Below are 15,838 nucleotides of genomic sequence, written 5' to 3' on the forward strand. Positions count from 1 at the left end.
ACCCTGACCTGGAGCTTCTATCTTTAACACACGTGCATTTGGGGGAAGCTATTTGAAACATTTAGGACAAATGAAGGTTTAAAGGGACAGCAGCCATTGAACCTGAGACCTTAGAGCTAGAGCTAGAACTAGAAGACTGAGACATTAGGCTGTAATGGACTTCACTTGCAGGAAGAAACAGAGCAATGGCTGAATTTTCCCATTGCTGCAGAGAGAAACTTTTAGTAGAGGATTGCTGGTTCATATCTGAATCCCACGAGCCTGACTGGTCGATCTGTTTGTAAAGTTGGGCACATCACCTCACTTACCCAGGTTGCCCTACCAGGTGCATGTCGTGTATCTATCACCTGCAATGTGGTTTGTCTACTTGATTTTTCTTTTTTCCCATGCTATCGTGTGAGGTCATTGCCTTCTTTAGCTGAGACCAAGGGCAGCCTGCCACAACCTCATGCTCTTTCTTGACTGTAATAAGCTCTGCTTTCTCTCGTCTGTTTTTTTTTCTTGTAGCCTCATTAGGAGCAGAGTGGTGAGTCAGTGAGGCTCTGATTTGTTCCGTGGCAGCCTGTTAGGACCAGGTACCTGACCAAGGACTTGTAGAAACAGAGGGACCTTGGCGCAGGAGGCAATGACCTCTGTTCTTGAGGGGTTGATATTCTCAAGCTAAGGACACCCTAGGTCCTCGTTGTGGGTGGTACAGGCTGAGTGATGGCGCCTCCCTCCCGCCCTGGAAACCCATCCTCTCTGGGACTCTGGTCAGGTCTGGGCAGAGAACCGTCATAGTCCTGATCACCTCCTCCCTGCTCCCTGTCACTTCCCCAGGAAGCAAATTGACTCAGAAGAAAAGGGAGGCGGCAGCAAAGGTGTTCTCCTGGCTCCGCCGCTCAAGAGCACGCTGCCCCCTTGTGGCCAGCTAAGTTCTAGTTGTTTTCCCAAGTAAATTCTGAGCTACTCGCCACTTACTTTGAAGCCTACAAGAATGAGAACTTTATTAGGAAAGAAAGAAACTTGAGAATATCTACACGCAACCGCTTGCCTGACACATCCTGAGCTTCTCCACTTCTGTGTTCGGGATGCCCTTTCTCACCCTTTCCTCTTGTTGAATTGCTAATCTTTCAAGACATGGCTGATAGTGATCGTGTCTTGCTTATGCCCTCTCGAAGTGCGCAGTGGGTTCCAGAGGTTTTCTGTGCAGATGTGTACATATATGTAAAAGCAGTCGTGTGACTACAAGACAACATGAATAAACACAAAGACAGTAAACAGAGACGCAGGAACACCACGTGTACACGTATACATGCAAGCAGGGAGGTGAAGATTCAGGGATTTGGTGCTTTTCTGGTGCATTTCCTGTTGGATTTGCTGACCCAGGAGTCTGATAAGAACCCTGGTTTACTTTCTCTGCACAATCAAAAAAAAAAAAAAAAAAGATTATCAACAGTAAAATATCCTCTCCACTCACCAAATGTTCACATTTTACAGAAATACATAGCTTTTTCTTTCTGAAAGCCCCTTCCAGACCAAGTCTTCGACCTCTGAGATTTACATATTTACAGAAGACAAAGCCACACCCAATCTCTGCTGTGGGGGGAGCCCCAGGAGAGGCCAAAGGTTAACATTACCTGTATGACAGTCCCCGATACTGTGTGGTGACATCGGGGAGGTCGTCTGGTTTGGAGCCAATTCCATTGCCAGCCTTTGAAAATATACCAGAGTCCACAGGAAAATTAGCAGGTCAGAGAACAGGGAGGCCATGAATGTGCAGGGCTTCCAAAGAGAGGGTTCCCAATGCACTCGTGGTGGCAGGAGCAGACCCGGGACCAGGAGCCCCCGGCTCTAAGTCTGCCATCCTCCTCTCCAGCTGTGTGCCTTCTCCAACTCTCAGCTGCCTCCTTGCTGAGCTGAGGACATACCCTGCTCATTTCACAGGGAGTGTTTTGGGGATCAAATTGGATTACAGTTGTAAAAACTGCTTTGAAAACTCTCAAGTGCTTTACAAACGTGAGAGTGTTAATAATATCATTCCCAGTGTTATGCCCATATTTTTTTTTTTTTTTTTTGGAGACGGAGTCTCGCTCTGTCACCCAGGCTGGAATGTAGTGGCACGACCTTGGCTCACTGCAAGCTCTGCTTCCCGGGCTCACGCCATTCTCCTGCCTCAGCCTCCTGAGTAGCTGGGACTACAGGCGCCCATCACCATGCCCGGCTAATTTTTTGTATTTTTAGTAGAGACGGGGGTTTCATTGTGTTAGCCAGGATGGTCTCGATCTCCTGACCTCCTGATCCACTCGCCTCGGCCTCCCAAAGTGCTGGGATTACAGGCGTGAGCCACTGCGCCCGGCTGCCCCTAAGTTCTTTATGAGCATGAAGAGAGAGCTCGTTGGCTTAAGCGACTGCAGTGGACAGATTTCTCTTAAGTCTCACGTTTCTCCTCTTTCCCTCTGGGGCATTCTGTAAGGTACCCTCAAGGCTTTGGACATGCTGCTGGAAAGTGATGATCTGGGATAGTAAAATAGCCCCATTTCTTGGAAGTTAGGAGCAGAGCTTTATCCACAACTAAGGAGCCATTGCTGCTTTCCGGGCAGATGCAAAGAAGAAACAGATGTGAGGGTCTCAGCTGATTATAAAGCGTAATCCAAAGGAAAAAGAGCACCCGCACAGGGAGGTTTAGGAGAATTTTGAGTCAAAATGACATATTTTTACATACATTAAAAAAAGTGTTATTGGGTGTTCAAAATCTCTGCCCTCTGAGACGATTCAGTTCACTCCCAAAAAAGATGTCCTTTGCATATGTTTGAGAAAGTGGCCGCAAATCGAATCATTGGCACGCTCTTGGATTGACAGAGCCAGGTAGAGGGGTAAGACAAGGCAGAGGACAGGCATGCAGGCCCTTAAGTTAAGGGGACTGGGATCTGGAGCTGACCTAGTTATTCCCAAACCACCCAGGGCCCAAGAGTCCTTACGGTCAGAGAATCCCCCAGAGCAGCCACAACTTGGATGTCTGCAGGTCTCAGAGCATGCACTGGAAAGACAAGCAGACACACTTAGGGCTGTAGGAGGGAAGCTGAGTCAGACTCTAGTGCCTCTGGCTTCAAGCAAGATCCGAAACACAATCTGCATGAGCACAGGGCCGTGCAGGGCTGGGCGTGCAGAGTGCCATGGAGGCAAAGTTACGTGAGGACAGTTTTCCCATAAGACACAACTGATCCTGGACCTACAGGGAAAGAGAGGTGCAGAGAGGGAGAAGGAGGGAGAAGGAGGGAGAAGGAGGGAGAAGAAGAAAAGTGGGGAAAGGGAGGAGAGACAAAGGGAAAAGAAAGGAGGGAAGAAAGAAGAGAAAGGTGGGAGGGAGGGCAGGGCAGAGTAGGAGCCCATTTTAGTGCCAGTGGTCATGGGAGATGCCAGCCATGGCCTGAGTGCACAACTAGACGGGCATCAAACCACACAAGACGAGGTGTAGGACCTGACGTGCAGCCCGTTTAGAGGTGGGTTCTGAATTTCCACCGAGAGTCTGAGAATAGTCATGTTGGGCCTTTCTCTGCCCCCACATCTCTTCTGAAGAGCCCAGGGAATCTTCCAGGCCCTACTGTAGGCAGCAGTGATTGCAGAGCCTGGGGCCACAGAGCCACCTTCCTCCTGGGACTCGGGCCCACCTCTGTGCTGAGGCACCAAGGGTGTGCCCACAGGGCTCCTCCGCCTGTGCTCCCTCTAAGAGGTGCAGGTGGGCAGGAGACAGCTCCTGGTCCTAGGTGCCTTGGTGCCTGCTGGGCATGGTGTCACCACCCGCCAGAGTAGTGCAAAACAGGGACTCGTCCCAGGTGACCACCCAGGCAGGCAGCAAGCACTGGCCATCACTCTGCCATTTAGTGAGGGTGAAAGTCAGTTCAGAAGACTCACTGGCATAGAAGCCCCTGTGGAGGGGCCCTGGGTCCTGCTGTGCCATAGGGGGCTTACCTGAGGTAGGGGGCGAGGCAGAAGGGGCTCTGTCCCTGCATGGCAGCCAGGTCCCATGACCCTAAGGGCACAGAACAAATCCCAGAATCTCAGGGTTGAAAGGGACCAGAAAAACTGGCTATCAGATGTATCTCAAGAGCTTTGAAAAATATAGATTCCTGGGTCCTACTCCTGGGGAGGGGCCTCAAAAGGGCTTTTGAAGAAGGCACCCTAGGTGATCTTGAGTATCGGCCACAGGTCGAGGTCCACTCATCTAGTTCAGACCCCTCCACCGTCCAATGCAAGAATCAAGGCAGCAACAAATGACCCCACCCCACAGCAGCCACTGCTTCTGCACCAGCTCTACAAGGAAGGGGATTTCTCTTCACTTATGTCTCAATGAAGCTGGGATTGGGTTGGCTGGATGCCTTGCAGCTGTTATCCACAGCATTTATGCTGCCCACTACTCCATCTGAAGGTCAGGTGTGTGGCCTTTATGCCCACCTAGAATTCTTGCCCACTTTCCCACCCTGTCCTGTTGGGCCTGACCCAGCCCAAGGGTTGCCCATTGCATTGCCTGGTGAGTTAAGGGGAGGCAAGAGGCAGGTACCTGCACGCTGTTCTTGTAAGTCCTCAGAAACGGCTGGACCTGTGAGGAGATGGGGATGAGCAATGGCAGCAAATTCTGCTCGCTTCTCTGCTTGCCAGCACTCAATAAGTGTCGGCCTGGCACAAACAGCTGCAGCCTCCCTGCCCTGTGTCCCAAGCCCGGCCTCTACCAGGCTGACTCCCTCCCAAGATGCAGGGGGCCATCTCTGCAACCTGAACCCAGCACGAAGAATGAGCATCAATTCATGCTTCACGGGAACACGCCTGTCTTCCTTCCACCTCCCGCGCGGCTGGGTGAGGATAGCTGTGCTGCCTCCCTTTCTCCACCCTCCCCTCTTGCAACCATGCACCTCTTTCTGCTGGAAAAAGCCCTTGTCTCCACTCCCCAGGCTCCCTTGCCACTCCACGCCTATCCCACCCTGCAGTGACTACGGCCCCTTCCTGCCCAGGCAAGAAAAGTCAGATGATTTTGGTCCTGCCTCACATAAGCCCTGTGCACTGGTTCCCAGTGTCAGCCTAGGAGCCCTCTGGATATACAGAGGGATTCTTGGGGGTGAGGGCAGCTGCTGCAGAGCTCCAAGAATCTTTCTGAGAACTTGTGAGTAAAAATTGTCCTGCTTTTCCTTCCCTAGCTCCAGCTTCCAATTTACTCCCCTGCCCCCACCCAACTAGAGATCTAGATCTTAGTTCCTCACTCTGCCCATATTGTCATGGAGGCAGGGGCTATATGAAAACAAGAGATCCTTCCACCCCATCTGCCCTTGAAGTTCTCTGCTGCCCTCAGCTTTCAGAATGACAGGTAGATGTGGCTGCCATGCTCATCTTGCCTGCCTCAAAGAGTTGTCTCCAGCCCAGACATGTGTGAGGGCTCCCAGCCATGCAGAGACCAAGTGCTCCCAGGCCTCTGGGTCACTGGGGGTGGTCATCGCTCTCAGCACAACCAGATGGGGCATTTGGGGTGGGTGGGCAGGCAGAGTTGGGGTGAGGGTGAGGGCCTAGGATGAAATGAACCAAGAAGCCCAATGGAGCCGGAGCCTGGAAGGACGTGCTTTCCACTCTACCTGGTTCGGACATGTGATATTGATCTCGTTTTCAAACTTATGATGTGTCGTCTTCTGGCCAACAGGCTCCAGCTAAACAAAGAAGCAGGGAGATGGGGAGTGCGGAAGAGGCGGTCAGAATGGAAAGCTCAGGACGCAGGTCAGGGGTGCGGGAGGCAGGGAGGGACGAAGGAGATGGGGTTTGTTTATCATCGCTGTGCACAGAATCACACGGCCTGCACGATGGGCCTGCAAGGTCCTCCAAAGGCTTTGTGGAGTCTTTTTCTTACCACAGGGAGGATGCATTTTCCTACTGCAGCCACCTTACCATATTGTTCCAGAGGGCACTAGCTGCACGGGAGTGAGACTTGCTGCTGAAGTGGAAACAGTCAGGCGCAAAGAAAGAGTTGTCAGGCAATCCTTCCTGGTCACCGGGCAGAAAAAGAGAGGCAGTTATAGACACGCTGGATCATGTAAATGACACTCAGAAACAGCCACACACTATCTGTGGATTCTCTTTATCCACGATGCTTGCTTTCTTTACCGAGGTCTTTGGCATGTCCACGTTTTCAAAGAATGGCTGCACGACCACTGTAAAATCTTCCCTTGTGTCATATCGCCCACTCTCAATCAGTTGGTGGGTCTTCTCCTGCAGGAGGAAAAGGGGACAGAGGTCAGGCGGTCCTCTCTGCATCTGCTCGGTCCTTGATCGATCTCTTTCTCCAACACAGAACTAAACAGAATCTGACTGTTGAGTGAAATCAACCCGGCGCAAAATCTCAACTGAGATTTTACATTTTAGATCATTTACATTTTAGATCAGCCTTTATCTCAGCCCCTGGCCCCAAACTCTGCTGCGATTGCATATATTTGAGCTAGTCTGTGAAAAGGGAAAGGTAAGAAAAGTCTATCAGCTTGACTTTATTTTTTTAATTAAAAAAATTATTTATTTATATTTTTTATTTATTTATTTCATTCTGTTGCCCAGGCTGGAGTGAAATGGTGCGATCTCGGCTCACTGCAACCTCCACCTCCCGACTTCAAGTGATTCCCCTCAGCCTCTGGAGTAGCTGGGATTACAGTGCCCACCACCATACCCGACTAACTTTTTGTATTTTTAATAGAGACGGGGTTTCACCATGTTGATCAGGCTGGTCTCAAACTCCTGACCTCGTGATCCACCCGCCTAGGCCTCCCAAAGTGCTGGGATTACAGGTGTGAGCCACCGTGCCTGGCCAGCTTGACTCCTTTTAAAGCTATTCTGATTAAGGACTTGAGGGGTGGTCTTTGGTTAAATGACATTCTGAATAATCCTAAGAATTTATTTCTGTCCTACATTTGTTCAGAAAAATCAAAGGCGAATCAAAATTTAATGTATATGTATATTGCCTGTGCATGGTGTGTGTGTGCTTCTTTGAGGCTCTCAGATCTGTGTAACCCTCACAGCTTCTGCTTGGGGTCACTTCTAGGAAAACCTGTTACCCCAGTTCCGGCTTCCACTCTAGCCTGACTCAGCCATTCCACTGCTAACCCGGGTTTCTACCACCTCGGGATTACTCTGGCTGGAGAGGGAAGTCAGGGTTACATACCTGGGAATGTGAATGGTGTCACTTCAGAAGATACCACACACTGTCTTTTCCCAGGGTCAATTCCTAGGCCAGGAATGTCTCATGTCTGACCTCCCAAGCCAGTGTCTGCCTTGAGTAAGGCATGAGGGAAGGAGAGAAGGTCATCTCTCAGAAGACGGGAAGGAAGTGAGGTGCTGCGAACTAGCAGGGTGACTTCCAGCATGCTGCTTCCCTTTTCTCTGTTTCCCCTTGTAAATGGAGGATGTTGGCTGAGTCCTGGGCCATCTCTTAAGTCCTTTCCGATGCTACTGGTTACTCTGGGGATAGCCAGATGGGCTCACGGTGGAACCACACGCCTTTTGGCAGTGGAAAGAAATAGTGTGTAGCGTCTCTGGCACATGGCAAGTGGCAAGTGAGTGACTGTGGTTATTAATAGGAATGATCATCTCCAGGGAGAGTGATGAGAGCCGCAGCTATTGTGGGAAGTAGGGTGTGAGATGATTCTGAGAGAGGGCGTGATGGCCACACACGGCTGACACGTGGGCATCTCCAAAACACTAGACCAGGGCCTCAGTGGCGACCAGGATCAGCCTGGGAACAGCTGGCCTGTCTGCAGAGGCCGGCAGGGCGATGTTGGTGAATCTTTCTCCTGCTTTTCGGCTGCTCAGCATCTGAACCCACTTCCAAGTTTGAAGACCCCACTACATAGAGGGCAGCCTGTCTCCCACTGTGGAGGCTAAAAAAGACGACAATGCCCGCTTTCCCAACCCCTCTTGCAGCCAGGGCGTGGGTACATGACTGAGGCTTCACCAATCATTGCCTGTGTCAGGGATGGCAAAACATCCATTCTGCTGAAGGTGGCAGCTGCATCCAGTTCCTAGAAGCAGCAGTGACAGTGGAGTCTGTGATGTCTTCCCTGGACCAGGTCTGTGGCCTGATTCTTTTTTTTTTTTTTTTTTTTTGAGATGGAGTCTTGCTCTGTCCGGGTTCACGCCATTCTCCTGCTTCAGCCTCCCGAGTAGCTGGGACTACAGGCGCCCGCCACCACGCCTGGCTAATTTTTTGCAATTTTAGTAGAGATAGGGTTTCACTGTGTTAGCCAGGATGGTCTCTATCTCCTGACCTTGTGATCTGCCCGCCTCGGCCTCCCAAAGTGCTGGGATTACAGGCATGAGCCACCGCGCCCGGCCCTGATTTTGATTCTTTTTATTTTTTATTTTTTTATTTTGAGACAGTCTCACTGTGTCACCCAGGTTGGAGTGCAATGGTGCAATCTCGGCTCACTGTAACCTCCGCCTCCTGGGCTCAAGTGATCCTCCCACCTCAGCCTCCTGAGTAGCCGAGACTACAGGCATGTGCCACCACGTCCAGCTAATTTTGGTGTTTTTTGCAGGGTTTCACTATGTTGGCCAGGTTGAACTCCTAACCTCAAGTGATCCACCCGCCTCCGTCTCCCAAAGTGCTGGGATTATAGGCATGAATCACCCAGCCCTGATTTTGATTCTTATGGCTTGGCCCCTAGAATTCCAGGATTCCATGATTCCTCATGGCTTAGCTCCTGACCCTAGCTCTCTAGCTCTGTCTGAGATTCTGTGTAAATATTAAGTCTGTTTAAATTAGCCAGAAACTGCATGAACTTTAGTTGCGTGCATCCAATAACCCCAATTGAAACAGGGTTGCTCTCATGGCCATAACCTCAGCTGTTTTCCCTCTTCTGATGTGGGCCAGGGAATTCCTCCTCCAGAGTCCCAGGTGCCTGCTCACAGCAGAAGGAAGTATGGCTTGGCGCGGTGGCTCACGCCTGCAATCCCAGCACTTTGGGAGGCTGAGGCAGGTGGATTGCTTGTGTGCAGGAGTCCAAGACCAGCCTGGGCAACATAGTGAAACCCAATCTCTACTAAAAATGTAAAAAGTAGCCAGGTGTGGTGGCACACACCTGTAGTTCCAGCTACTTGGAGGACTGAGGCAGGAGAATCACTTGAGGCTTGGAGGTCAAGGCTGCTGTGAGCCGAGATTGTGCCACTGCACTCCAGGCTGGGTAACAAAGTGAGACCCTGTCTCATTATAAATAAATAAATAAATAATAAATAAAATAAAATAAAATAAAGGAAGTCCAGCTGGGGAGTCATCCCGAGTGCTAGGTAGTAGACACAAAGGATAATAAATACAGGTTCATTTCCCTGAGCCCTGATACACCTGGCAGGTATAGCTGCCCCCAAAATGGTCTGCAGGGAAATGGTGCCGTCCCCAAGGAGTCCATGGACTCCTGGAAGGATGGATCCACTCTGGCAGCTGTTTGCAGCCTAGTCTAGAAGAAAGGCCTACCATTGTCCTCTTTGAGTGACTGGACAAATTTTTTGTTGGGGAGAAACTCGATCTGTAAGGGAGTCAGCTGTTCTGGTCAAAGATATGCTAGAGAAAGGACTAAAACGAACAACTCACAAGATGGAGATGATCTCCTGACTTTCTTTCTCCCTGTGCTCCCCAAGAACACCCATTCTATCGGAGCGGAGGGCAGAGGGAATGCACCTTATCTCACTGAACCCTGGAGACCCTCGAGGGAGGGAGGTCCTTTCAGCCTCTGTTTCCCACCCAGGAGCTGGAAGTTCAGAGAAGTTTCATCGCCCACGTGTCTAATGTTCCACAACCAGTGAGCAGAGTCGAGGTTCGGATCTGGATAGATCCGCTCTGAAACTTCTTTCCACGATCCATGTTTGCCATGGACAAGTGGAAACGTTCATTTCATGTAACGACCAGGAACTGAGATTCAGTGGCTCGTGTTCAGGGACTTGGTTCTGTGGTGTGATTCAAACAAACCAAATAGCAGCCCCCGCTGCGTCTCAGGGTGTTTTAAAATCAGCAAACTAGTCAGTGGTCATCGCCCACACAGGGTCAAAATTACTGAAGCACTGACTTGTTCTCTAGACAGAGGAATCAAATCACACAGCAGTTCTGGGAAGTCTCAGAACCTTCCCAGCTTACCTGAAACTTCTTGTTGAATTCGATGAGGGTGGCAAGTTCTGTTGAGTTATCATCAAACTTCAGGACACAGGGACACAGAGACCTGCAGACCAAAGAGAGAAACCCTCACTGCAACAAGATCACCATCCTGAATAAGGGATGCAGAAACATTGGCTTGAGACTCAATATATTTCTTTTAACTTGGAGTTCAGAAATCCGTGCTAATGAGGAGCCTGGCTGGCTGACCTGCTGACCACACCAAATGAAGTTAAAGAAAATTTCCAGGCCAGGCGCGGTGGCTCACGCCTGTAATCCCAGCACTTTGGTGGAAGAGGTGGGCAGATCCCTTGAGATCAGGAGTTCGAGACCAGGCTGGCTGACATGGCAAAACCCCGTCTCTACTAAAAATATAAAATATTAGCTGGGCATGGTGCTGCATGCCTGTGGTCCCAGCTACTCAGGAGGCTGAGGCATGAGAATTGCTTGAACCTGGGAGGCGGAGGTTGCAGTGAGCTGAGATTGCGCCACTGCACTCCAGCCTGGGCGACAGAGTAAGACTCTCTCCTGAAAGAAAAAAAAAAAAGAAAAAAGAAAAATTCCTAGACCTGGATTTGCTCTTGAAAATGAAATAGGCTTCTTCTGCCATCTGTAGGAGTGACTTTTATGGAGCCGACTCATCTTGGGGCTGTCTGAGGAAAGTGCTGTGCGGATGAGGCATACTGCAGTGACAACAATAATAATTGCTGAGATACACTGATTTGAATGTATTTTAGTAATTATTATTGAATAATTAACATTGAAAGGTATACCAAGCACTGCAATAAGAACTTTACGGGTATTAACCTGTTTAGTCCTCCCAGCCATTCTAGAAGTGGTATTCTCATTATCCCTGTTTTAGAGATGAGGAAACTGAGGCTCAGAGTGGTTGAGTAACTTCCTCAAGGTTGCATGGGTGCTGAGTGTGGGAGCTAGGACTTGAACTCAAGTCTGCCTGGCTCTGAACCTGAGCTCTTAATCTCTATATTAAATCTCTATATTAAACTGCTTCCATCCAGTCTGCATCTCTGACCTGGCCAGCTATCTGGCACATCTGGGCTTTTGGTCCAGGGGGATGAGGTGATAACAGCAGGGATGGCTCCGTGTAGACTCAGCACTGCAGAGGAAAGCACAACCACCCGATGAAGCAGTGGAGAGGTGGGGAGTGCAGGGCACTGCAGAGGCGGCAGGAGAAGGTGACCTGAGTCTATCCAACCTTGACCTTCAGTGACTTGGCCATCTCACACCTGTGAATGGGCCTGGCAAATGTCTATTCTGAACCTTTAGTTTGAAAGGTCTAAAAAACCCTGCCGGGATGGGTAGCAAGAGGCTTTCTGGTAAGCTGCTCTGAAATGGAGTGAAGACACTGATCCCCTGTGTGGCCCAGTGACTGGAGAAAGTGGGAGCCAGGGGATGAGTCAGCAGTTGGAAATAGCATGCCTGACACCAGCTGTGTTCATAGGCACGTGTCACCCAGCAGCCATCCTGTCTCTGCTCACAGCACTGCGAGGCCTTCTCCAGGGGACCTGTGCAGTTTGGGTCCCCCAGGTGAGGCATGGCGTGGATCTGCAGAGGAGCAGGAAAGGTACCCCTTAACTTCCAAGAGCAAGTCTGGCCCATGCGAATTATTCTGTCATTCAGCAAACAGCAGCTGAGCCCCTGCACTGTGCTAGCAGTGACTCAGACTGAGTTCACAGGCTGTGGGGGAGAGAGGCACATGAAGAATTACCATGTGATGTGCTCAGGGCTGGGATGGGGACCTGTACCGAGTAACAGAGCTGGGGGGGCAGGGTAGGGGAGCACAGCCTCAGTGACCTCAGCTAACAGTTGAGAGGAGAACTTGCAGGAAGGAAGGCTGTGGGAAACATTCATGCTTCACTTAGAGAAACGTCTTATTCCAGACTGTCCTGGAGATGTGTGATACAGACTGGGTCTCCCTTATCTGAAATGCTTTAAGCCAGAAGCATTTCAGATTTTTTTTTTTTTTGGGGGGGTTTTGGAATATTTGCATTACCCTATGGCTATCGTTTTCAGCCACATCTTTACAACACAGAGAATGAGCAAAAACTAGGTGAGCAATGCACGCAGGTCTTAGCCCCACATGAGCCCTCGTGGGAAACCTGTTGTTGGAGTATCCGGCCTGCACATGTGCCATTTTGCTACCCTTTGTGGGCACGCTTGAGCCACAGGATCTGGGCATGCCCAGAAAAGATAGTGCATCACAGCTGAAGGGGGCTTTTCGGGGCTGCTGAGTAAACTGCGTGCTGTGCACCTGTGTTTTGACTACAGCCTGTCACATGAGGTCAGGTGTGGAATTTTCCCCTTGTGGTGTCATGTTAGCATTTTAAAAGTTTTGGATTTTGGGTTGGGCGCAGTGGCTCACGCCTGTCATCCCAGCACTCTGGGAGGCCGAGGAGGGTGGATCACCTGAGATCAGGAGTTCGGGACCAGCTTGGCCAACATGGTAAAACCCCGTCTCTACTAAAAATACAAAAATTAGCTGGGCGTGGCTGTGTGCCTGTAATCCCAGATACTCAGGAGGCTGTGGTGGGAGAATTGCTTGAACCTGGGAGGTGGAGGCTGCAGTGGGCTGAGATCGCACCACTGTACTCCAGCCTGGGTGACAGAGTGAGACCTTGTTTCAAAAAAAAAAAAAAAGTTTTGGATGTTGGAGCATTTCAGATTTCAGATTTTCGGATGAGGGATGCTCAGCCTGTATTAGATGGGGAAGCCAGCTGTGTCTGGCTCTGGAGGCTGAGGGGTGAAGACGTCCTCTCAGGCAACTTCTCAGGACCAGTGCTTTCTACTCTCTGGGGAGGACTGTATCCTCTGGACCCTGCTGTTTCTGGTTTGACCTCCTTCTCTGGCTAGTGACAGTGGCCCTGTATCTGTGAATGCTTTACGTGGAACACCCATACCAACCAGAGGCACCCCTGTCCTAGAGATGGGCCTCTAGGAGGGGACAGGTCAGCTCTGGACACACTTGGAAGCAGGTCCCAGCAGTGGCCTGGGCAGTCCCCGGGCCTCGCCCACACAGCTTGACTCCATTCCTAGCGTTTACTCTTCCCTCTGGAGGCCTGGAGGGTGCCTTGTGGCTGCCATGGCAACAGAGGTGGGGTGCGAGGGTAGTTCTCCATGCACACCCTGAGGTGGGCTGAGGCCTATAGCAGGGTGGAAAAATCCTGGGATATCCTCCCCTTAGGCCTTTCCAGGTTAGAAGACGGAGTGGTCACAGCCCTTTCACACTTTGGCCCTTGGGTTTTCTAAGGAATTTGCTAAGGGTGCCACTGCCCTTAGCAGTGAGGATTCTTAGCAGAATTGGGGAGAAGTGTCTGTCTGACCTGAGGATCATCCTTGGGCAGTAGACTTTTTTCTCCTGGTACAGCTCTCTCAGGTTGACGATCTCAAGCACCGTCACCAGGTTCACAAATGCCCGAGGAACCTGAGAAAAGGCAAAAATCAGTCACCAAGAGGATGAGGCTGGGCAGCTCCAGGCTCTCATCTGGGTTTGGGACCTGATCTTCCTGCTGAAGTTTCAGGTCTAGGGACTTCCGTCTGTCCCCATCCACTTCCTCCAACCGTCCCTGCTCCCCATCTACGCATCTGGGCTGGGATCCACAACAAAGGTGACCTGCCGGGCGGTCTCAGCAGGATGCCAGAGCTTCCTCTAGGCTGGGTCTCACGGCCTAGCCTCCATACCTCGGCGTGGAGGATGTCCAGGGCCTTCCCAATGTTGTCTGAGAAGTTCTGGGGAGAATAGCGGACCTGCAGGAAGAGAAGTGCCCCTTGAACACCATTTGTCACCAAATCTCTCTACAGAACCGGCTACTTTCTCTCTTGGGTCCTTCTTCTTTTTTTTTTTTTTTTCTTTTTTTGAGACATGGTCTCACTCTGCCTTCTGGGCTGGAGTGCAGTGGCATGATCACAGCTCACTGCAACCTTCACTTCCTGGGCTCAAGCAATCCTCCCACCTCAGCCTCCCAAGTATCTGGGGCCATGGATACATGACACCACACTTGGCTAATTTTTTTTTTTTTTTTGGTAGAGATGGGGTTTCACCATGTTGCCCACGTTGGTCCTGGGCTCAAATGATCCATCCATCTCGGTCTCCCAAAGTGCTGCGATTACAGGTGTGAGCCACTGCACCTGGCCAGAGTCCCCTTCTTTCTGTATTCAGTCACAGCGGGCAATACTGAAATGCAGTGTTTGTCTTTGGGGCCCCAGCCTCGACACCAGCCCCATGATCCGCAGGTTTGCCACGGCTGTGGCCCTCAGGGAAATACCGTTTTTCTTTTTGTTTTGTTTTGTTTGTTTGTTTGCGTGGAGCTCTGGACCTACTCCATATCCACTAGCTGTAGAGCCGGAGCATCACATCTCTGGGCCCCTCTAACACGGGGATGTCAGAGCAGAGGACCTCTAAGATCTCCTGCAACCTGAGCAGCCTCTGTCCTATGGCCTGATCGCTTTTGCTTGGAGCCTCAGTGTCTCGGGCTACTGAGCACACCCTATACAAATCAAAGCAATAACGGGAGGGGAAGAGGGGAAGGGGGAAGAGGGGAAGAGGGGAAGAGGGGAAGAGGGGAAGAGGGTCCTGTGAAACACCCGCCACACCAAGCCTAAACACATTTTAACTGTTTCTCCTGATCTCGATATTTGCAGTTCCAAAGCTTTCTCGCAGTGAAACTCTTTCTCTGATTGGAATCTAAACAAAAGCCCTGATGTATGGAACATACCAAAGCTGTGTCACTTAACGTAAGCAGGGGAGGGGCCCAGGGTCCCACCTCCCCATGGGCCACCAGCAGCCCCAAGGCTCCCCTCTGGGCCTTTCAGATCACAGCTTGAAAACTCCTGACCCCTGGTGACTTTGATGCCAGGAAAGTGGGTTGTGAGGGGCCTGGGGGCCAGGGCGTCCCTCCAGGTAGGTGCTTACAGGCCACAGCAAGACCACTACTTCCTAAACCTGACTCTGCTGGTCCTCTATCTGCCTGACAAATCTCCTCATCTTCAAGCCCCAGCTGGAAAGTCTCCTGCTCTGTGTAAATCTCTCCAACAACCCCCGCTTCCCCACACACCAGGGTCCCACAGCAACTTTGCTTTTTTTTTTTTTTTTTTGAGACGGAGTCTCACTTTGTCACCCAGGCTGGAGTGCAGTGGCGTGATCTCAGCTCACTGCAACCTCTGCCACCTGGGTTCAAGCGATTCTTCTGCCTCACCCTCCCAAGTAACTGGGACTACAGGCACTCGTCATCATGACTGGCTAATTTTTGTAGAGATGGGGGTTTCACCATGTTGGCCAGGCTGGTCTCGAACTCCTGACCTCAGGTAATCTGTCTGCCTTGGCCTCCCAAAGTGCTGGGATTACAGGTGTGAGCCAGCACGCCAGCCAGCTTTGCTTTTAGGCCTCCCTTCTGTGTGCAACCCTACAACCACATCCTGATGTCTGCCTTGTGCAGGATGAATTGCCTGAGCCTCTCTCCACTGGCAGTGCAAGTTCCTGAGGACAGGGCCTGTGTTTCCTTCGCCACTGCTTTGCTCCTAGTACACTCCTGGCACAGGCGCGGGTGGGAGACTAGTGGGTATGCCCTGCCAGGCTTCTATCAGCTCAGAGACTGAGGTTCCAGGTTCCAGGAGGACATGCAGCATCCATGGAGCAGCAGCCTTGATCTTGGGTTTCCCACCAGCCCAGAACGACAT

General features: G+C 51.0%; 1 protein-coding gene across 2 annotated transcripts in view; it reads right to left on the reverse strand.

Moving 5' to 3' along the window:
* The window catches only part of PLB1 (phospholipase B1), a 149,304-nt gene that overhangs the window by 48,389 nt on the left and 85,077 nt on the right, over positions 1-15,838 (reverse strand). Inside the window, exons 24-33 of one of the 2 annotated variants that reach the window (XM_011956290.1) lie at positions 13,844-13,909; positions 13,486-13,586; positions 10,130-10,211; positions 6,124-6,228; positions 5,908-6,003; positions 5,601-5,672; positions 4,541-4,579; positions 3,952-4,012; positions 2,961-3,019; positions 1,620-1,693 (exon numbers count right to left, since the gene is read on the reverse strand). In XM_011956290.1, the coding sequence (XP_011811680.1) occupies positions 1,620-1,693; positions 2,961-3,019; positions 3,952-4,012; positions 4,541-4,579; positions 5,601-5,672; positions 5,908-6,003; positions 6,124-6,228; positions 10,130-10,211; positions 13,486-13,586; positions 13,844-13,909 (755 nt within the window). The remainder of the gene's footprint in view (positions 1-1,619; positions 1,694-2,960; positions 3,020-3,951; positions 4,013-4,540; positions 4,580-5,600; positions 5,673-5,907; positions 6,004-6,123; positions 6,229-10,129; positions 10,212-13,485; positions 13,587-13,843; positions 13,910-15,838) is intronic. The other variant, XM_011956291.1, reaches the window with a different exon arrangement.

The sequence above is a fragment of the Colobus angolensis genome, unplaced genomic scaffold, assembly GCF_000951035.1.
Source record: "Colobus angolensis palliatus isolate OR3802 unplaced genomic scaffold, Cang.pa_1.0 Scaffold413, whole genome shotgun sequence".
In the NCBI taxonomy this organism is placed as follows: Eukaryota; Metazoa; Chordata; class Mammalia; order Primates; family Cercopithecidae; genus Colobus; species Colobus angolensis.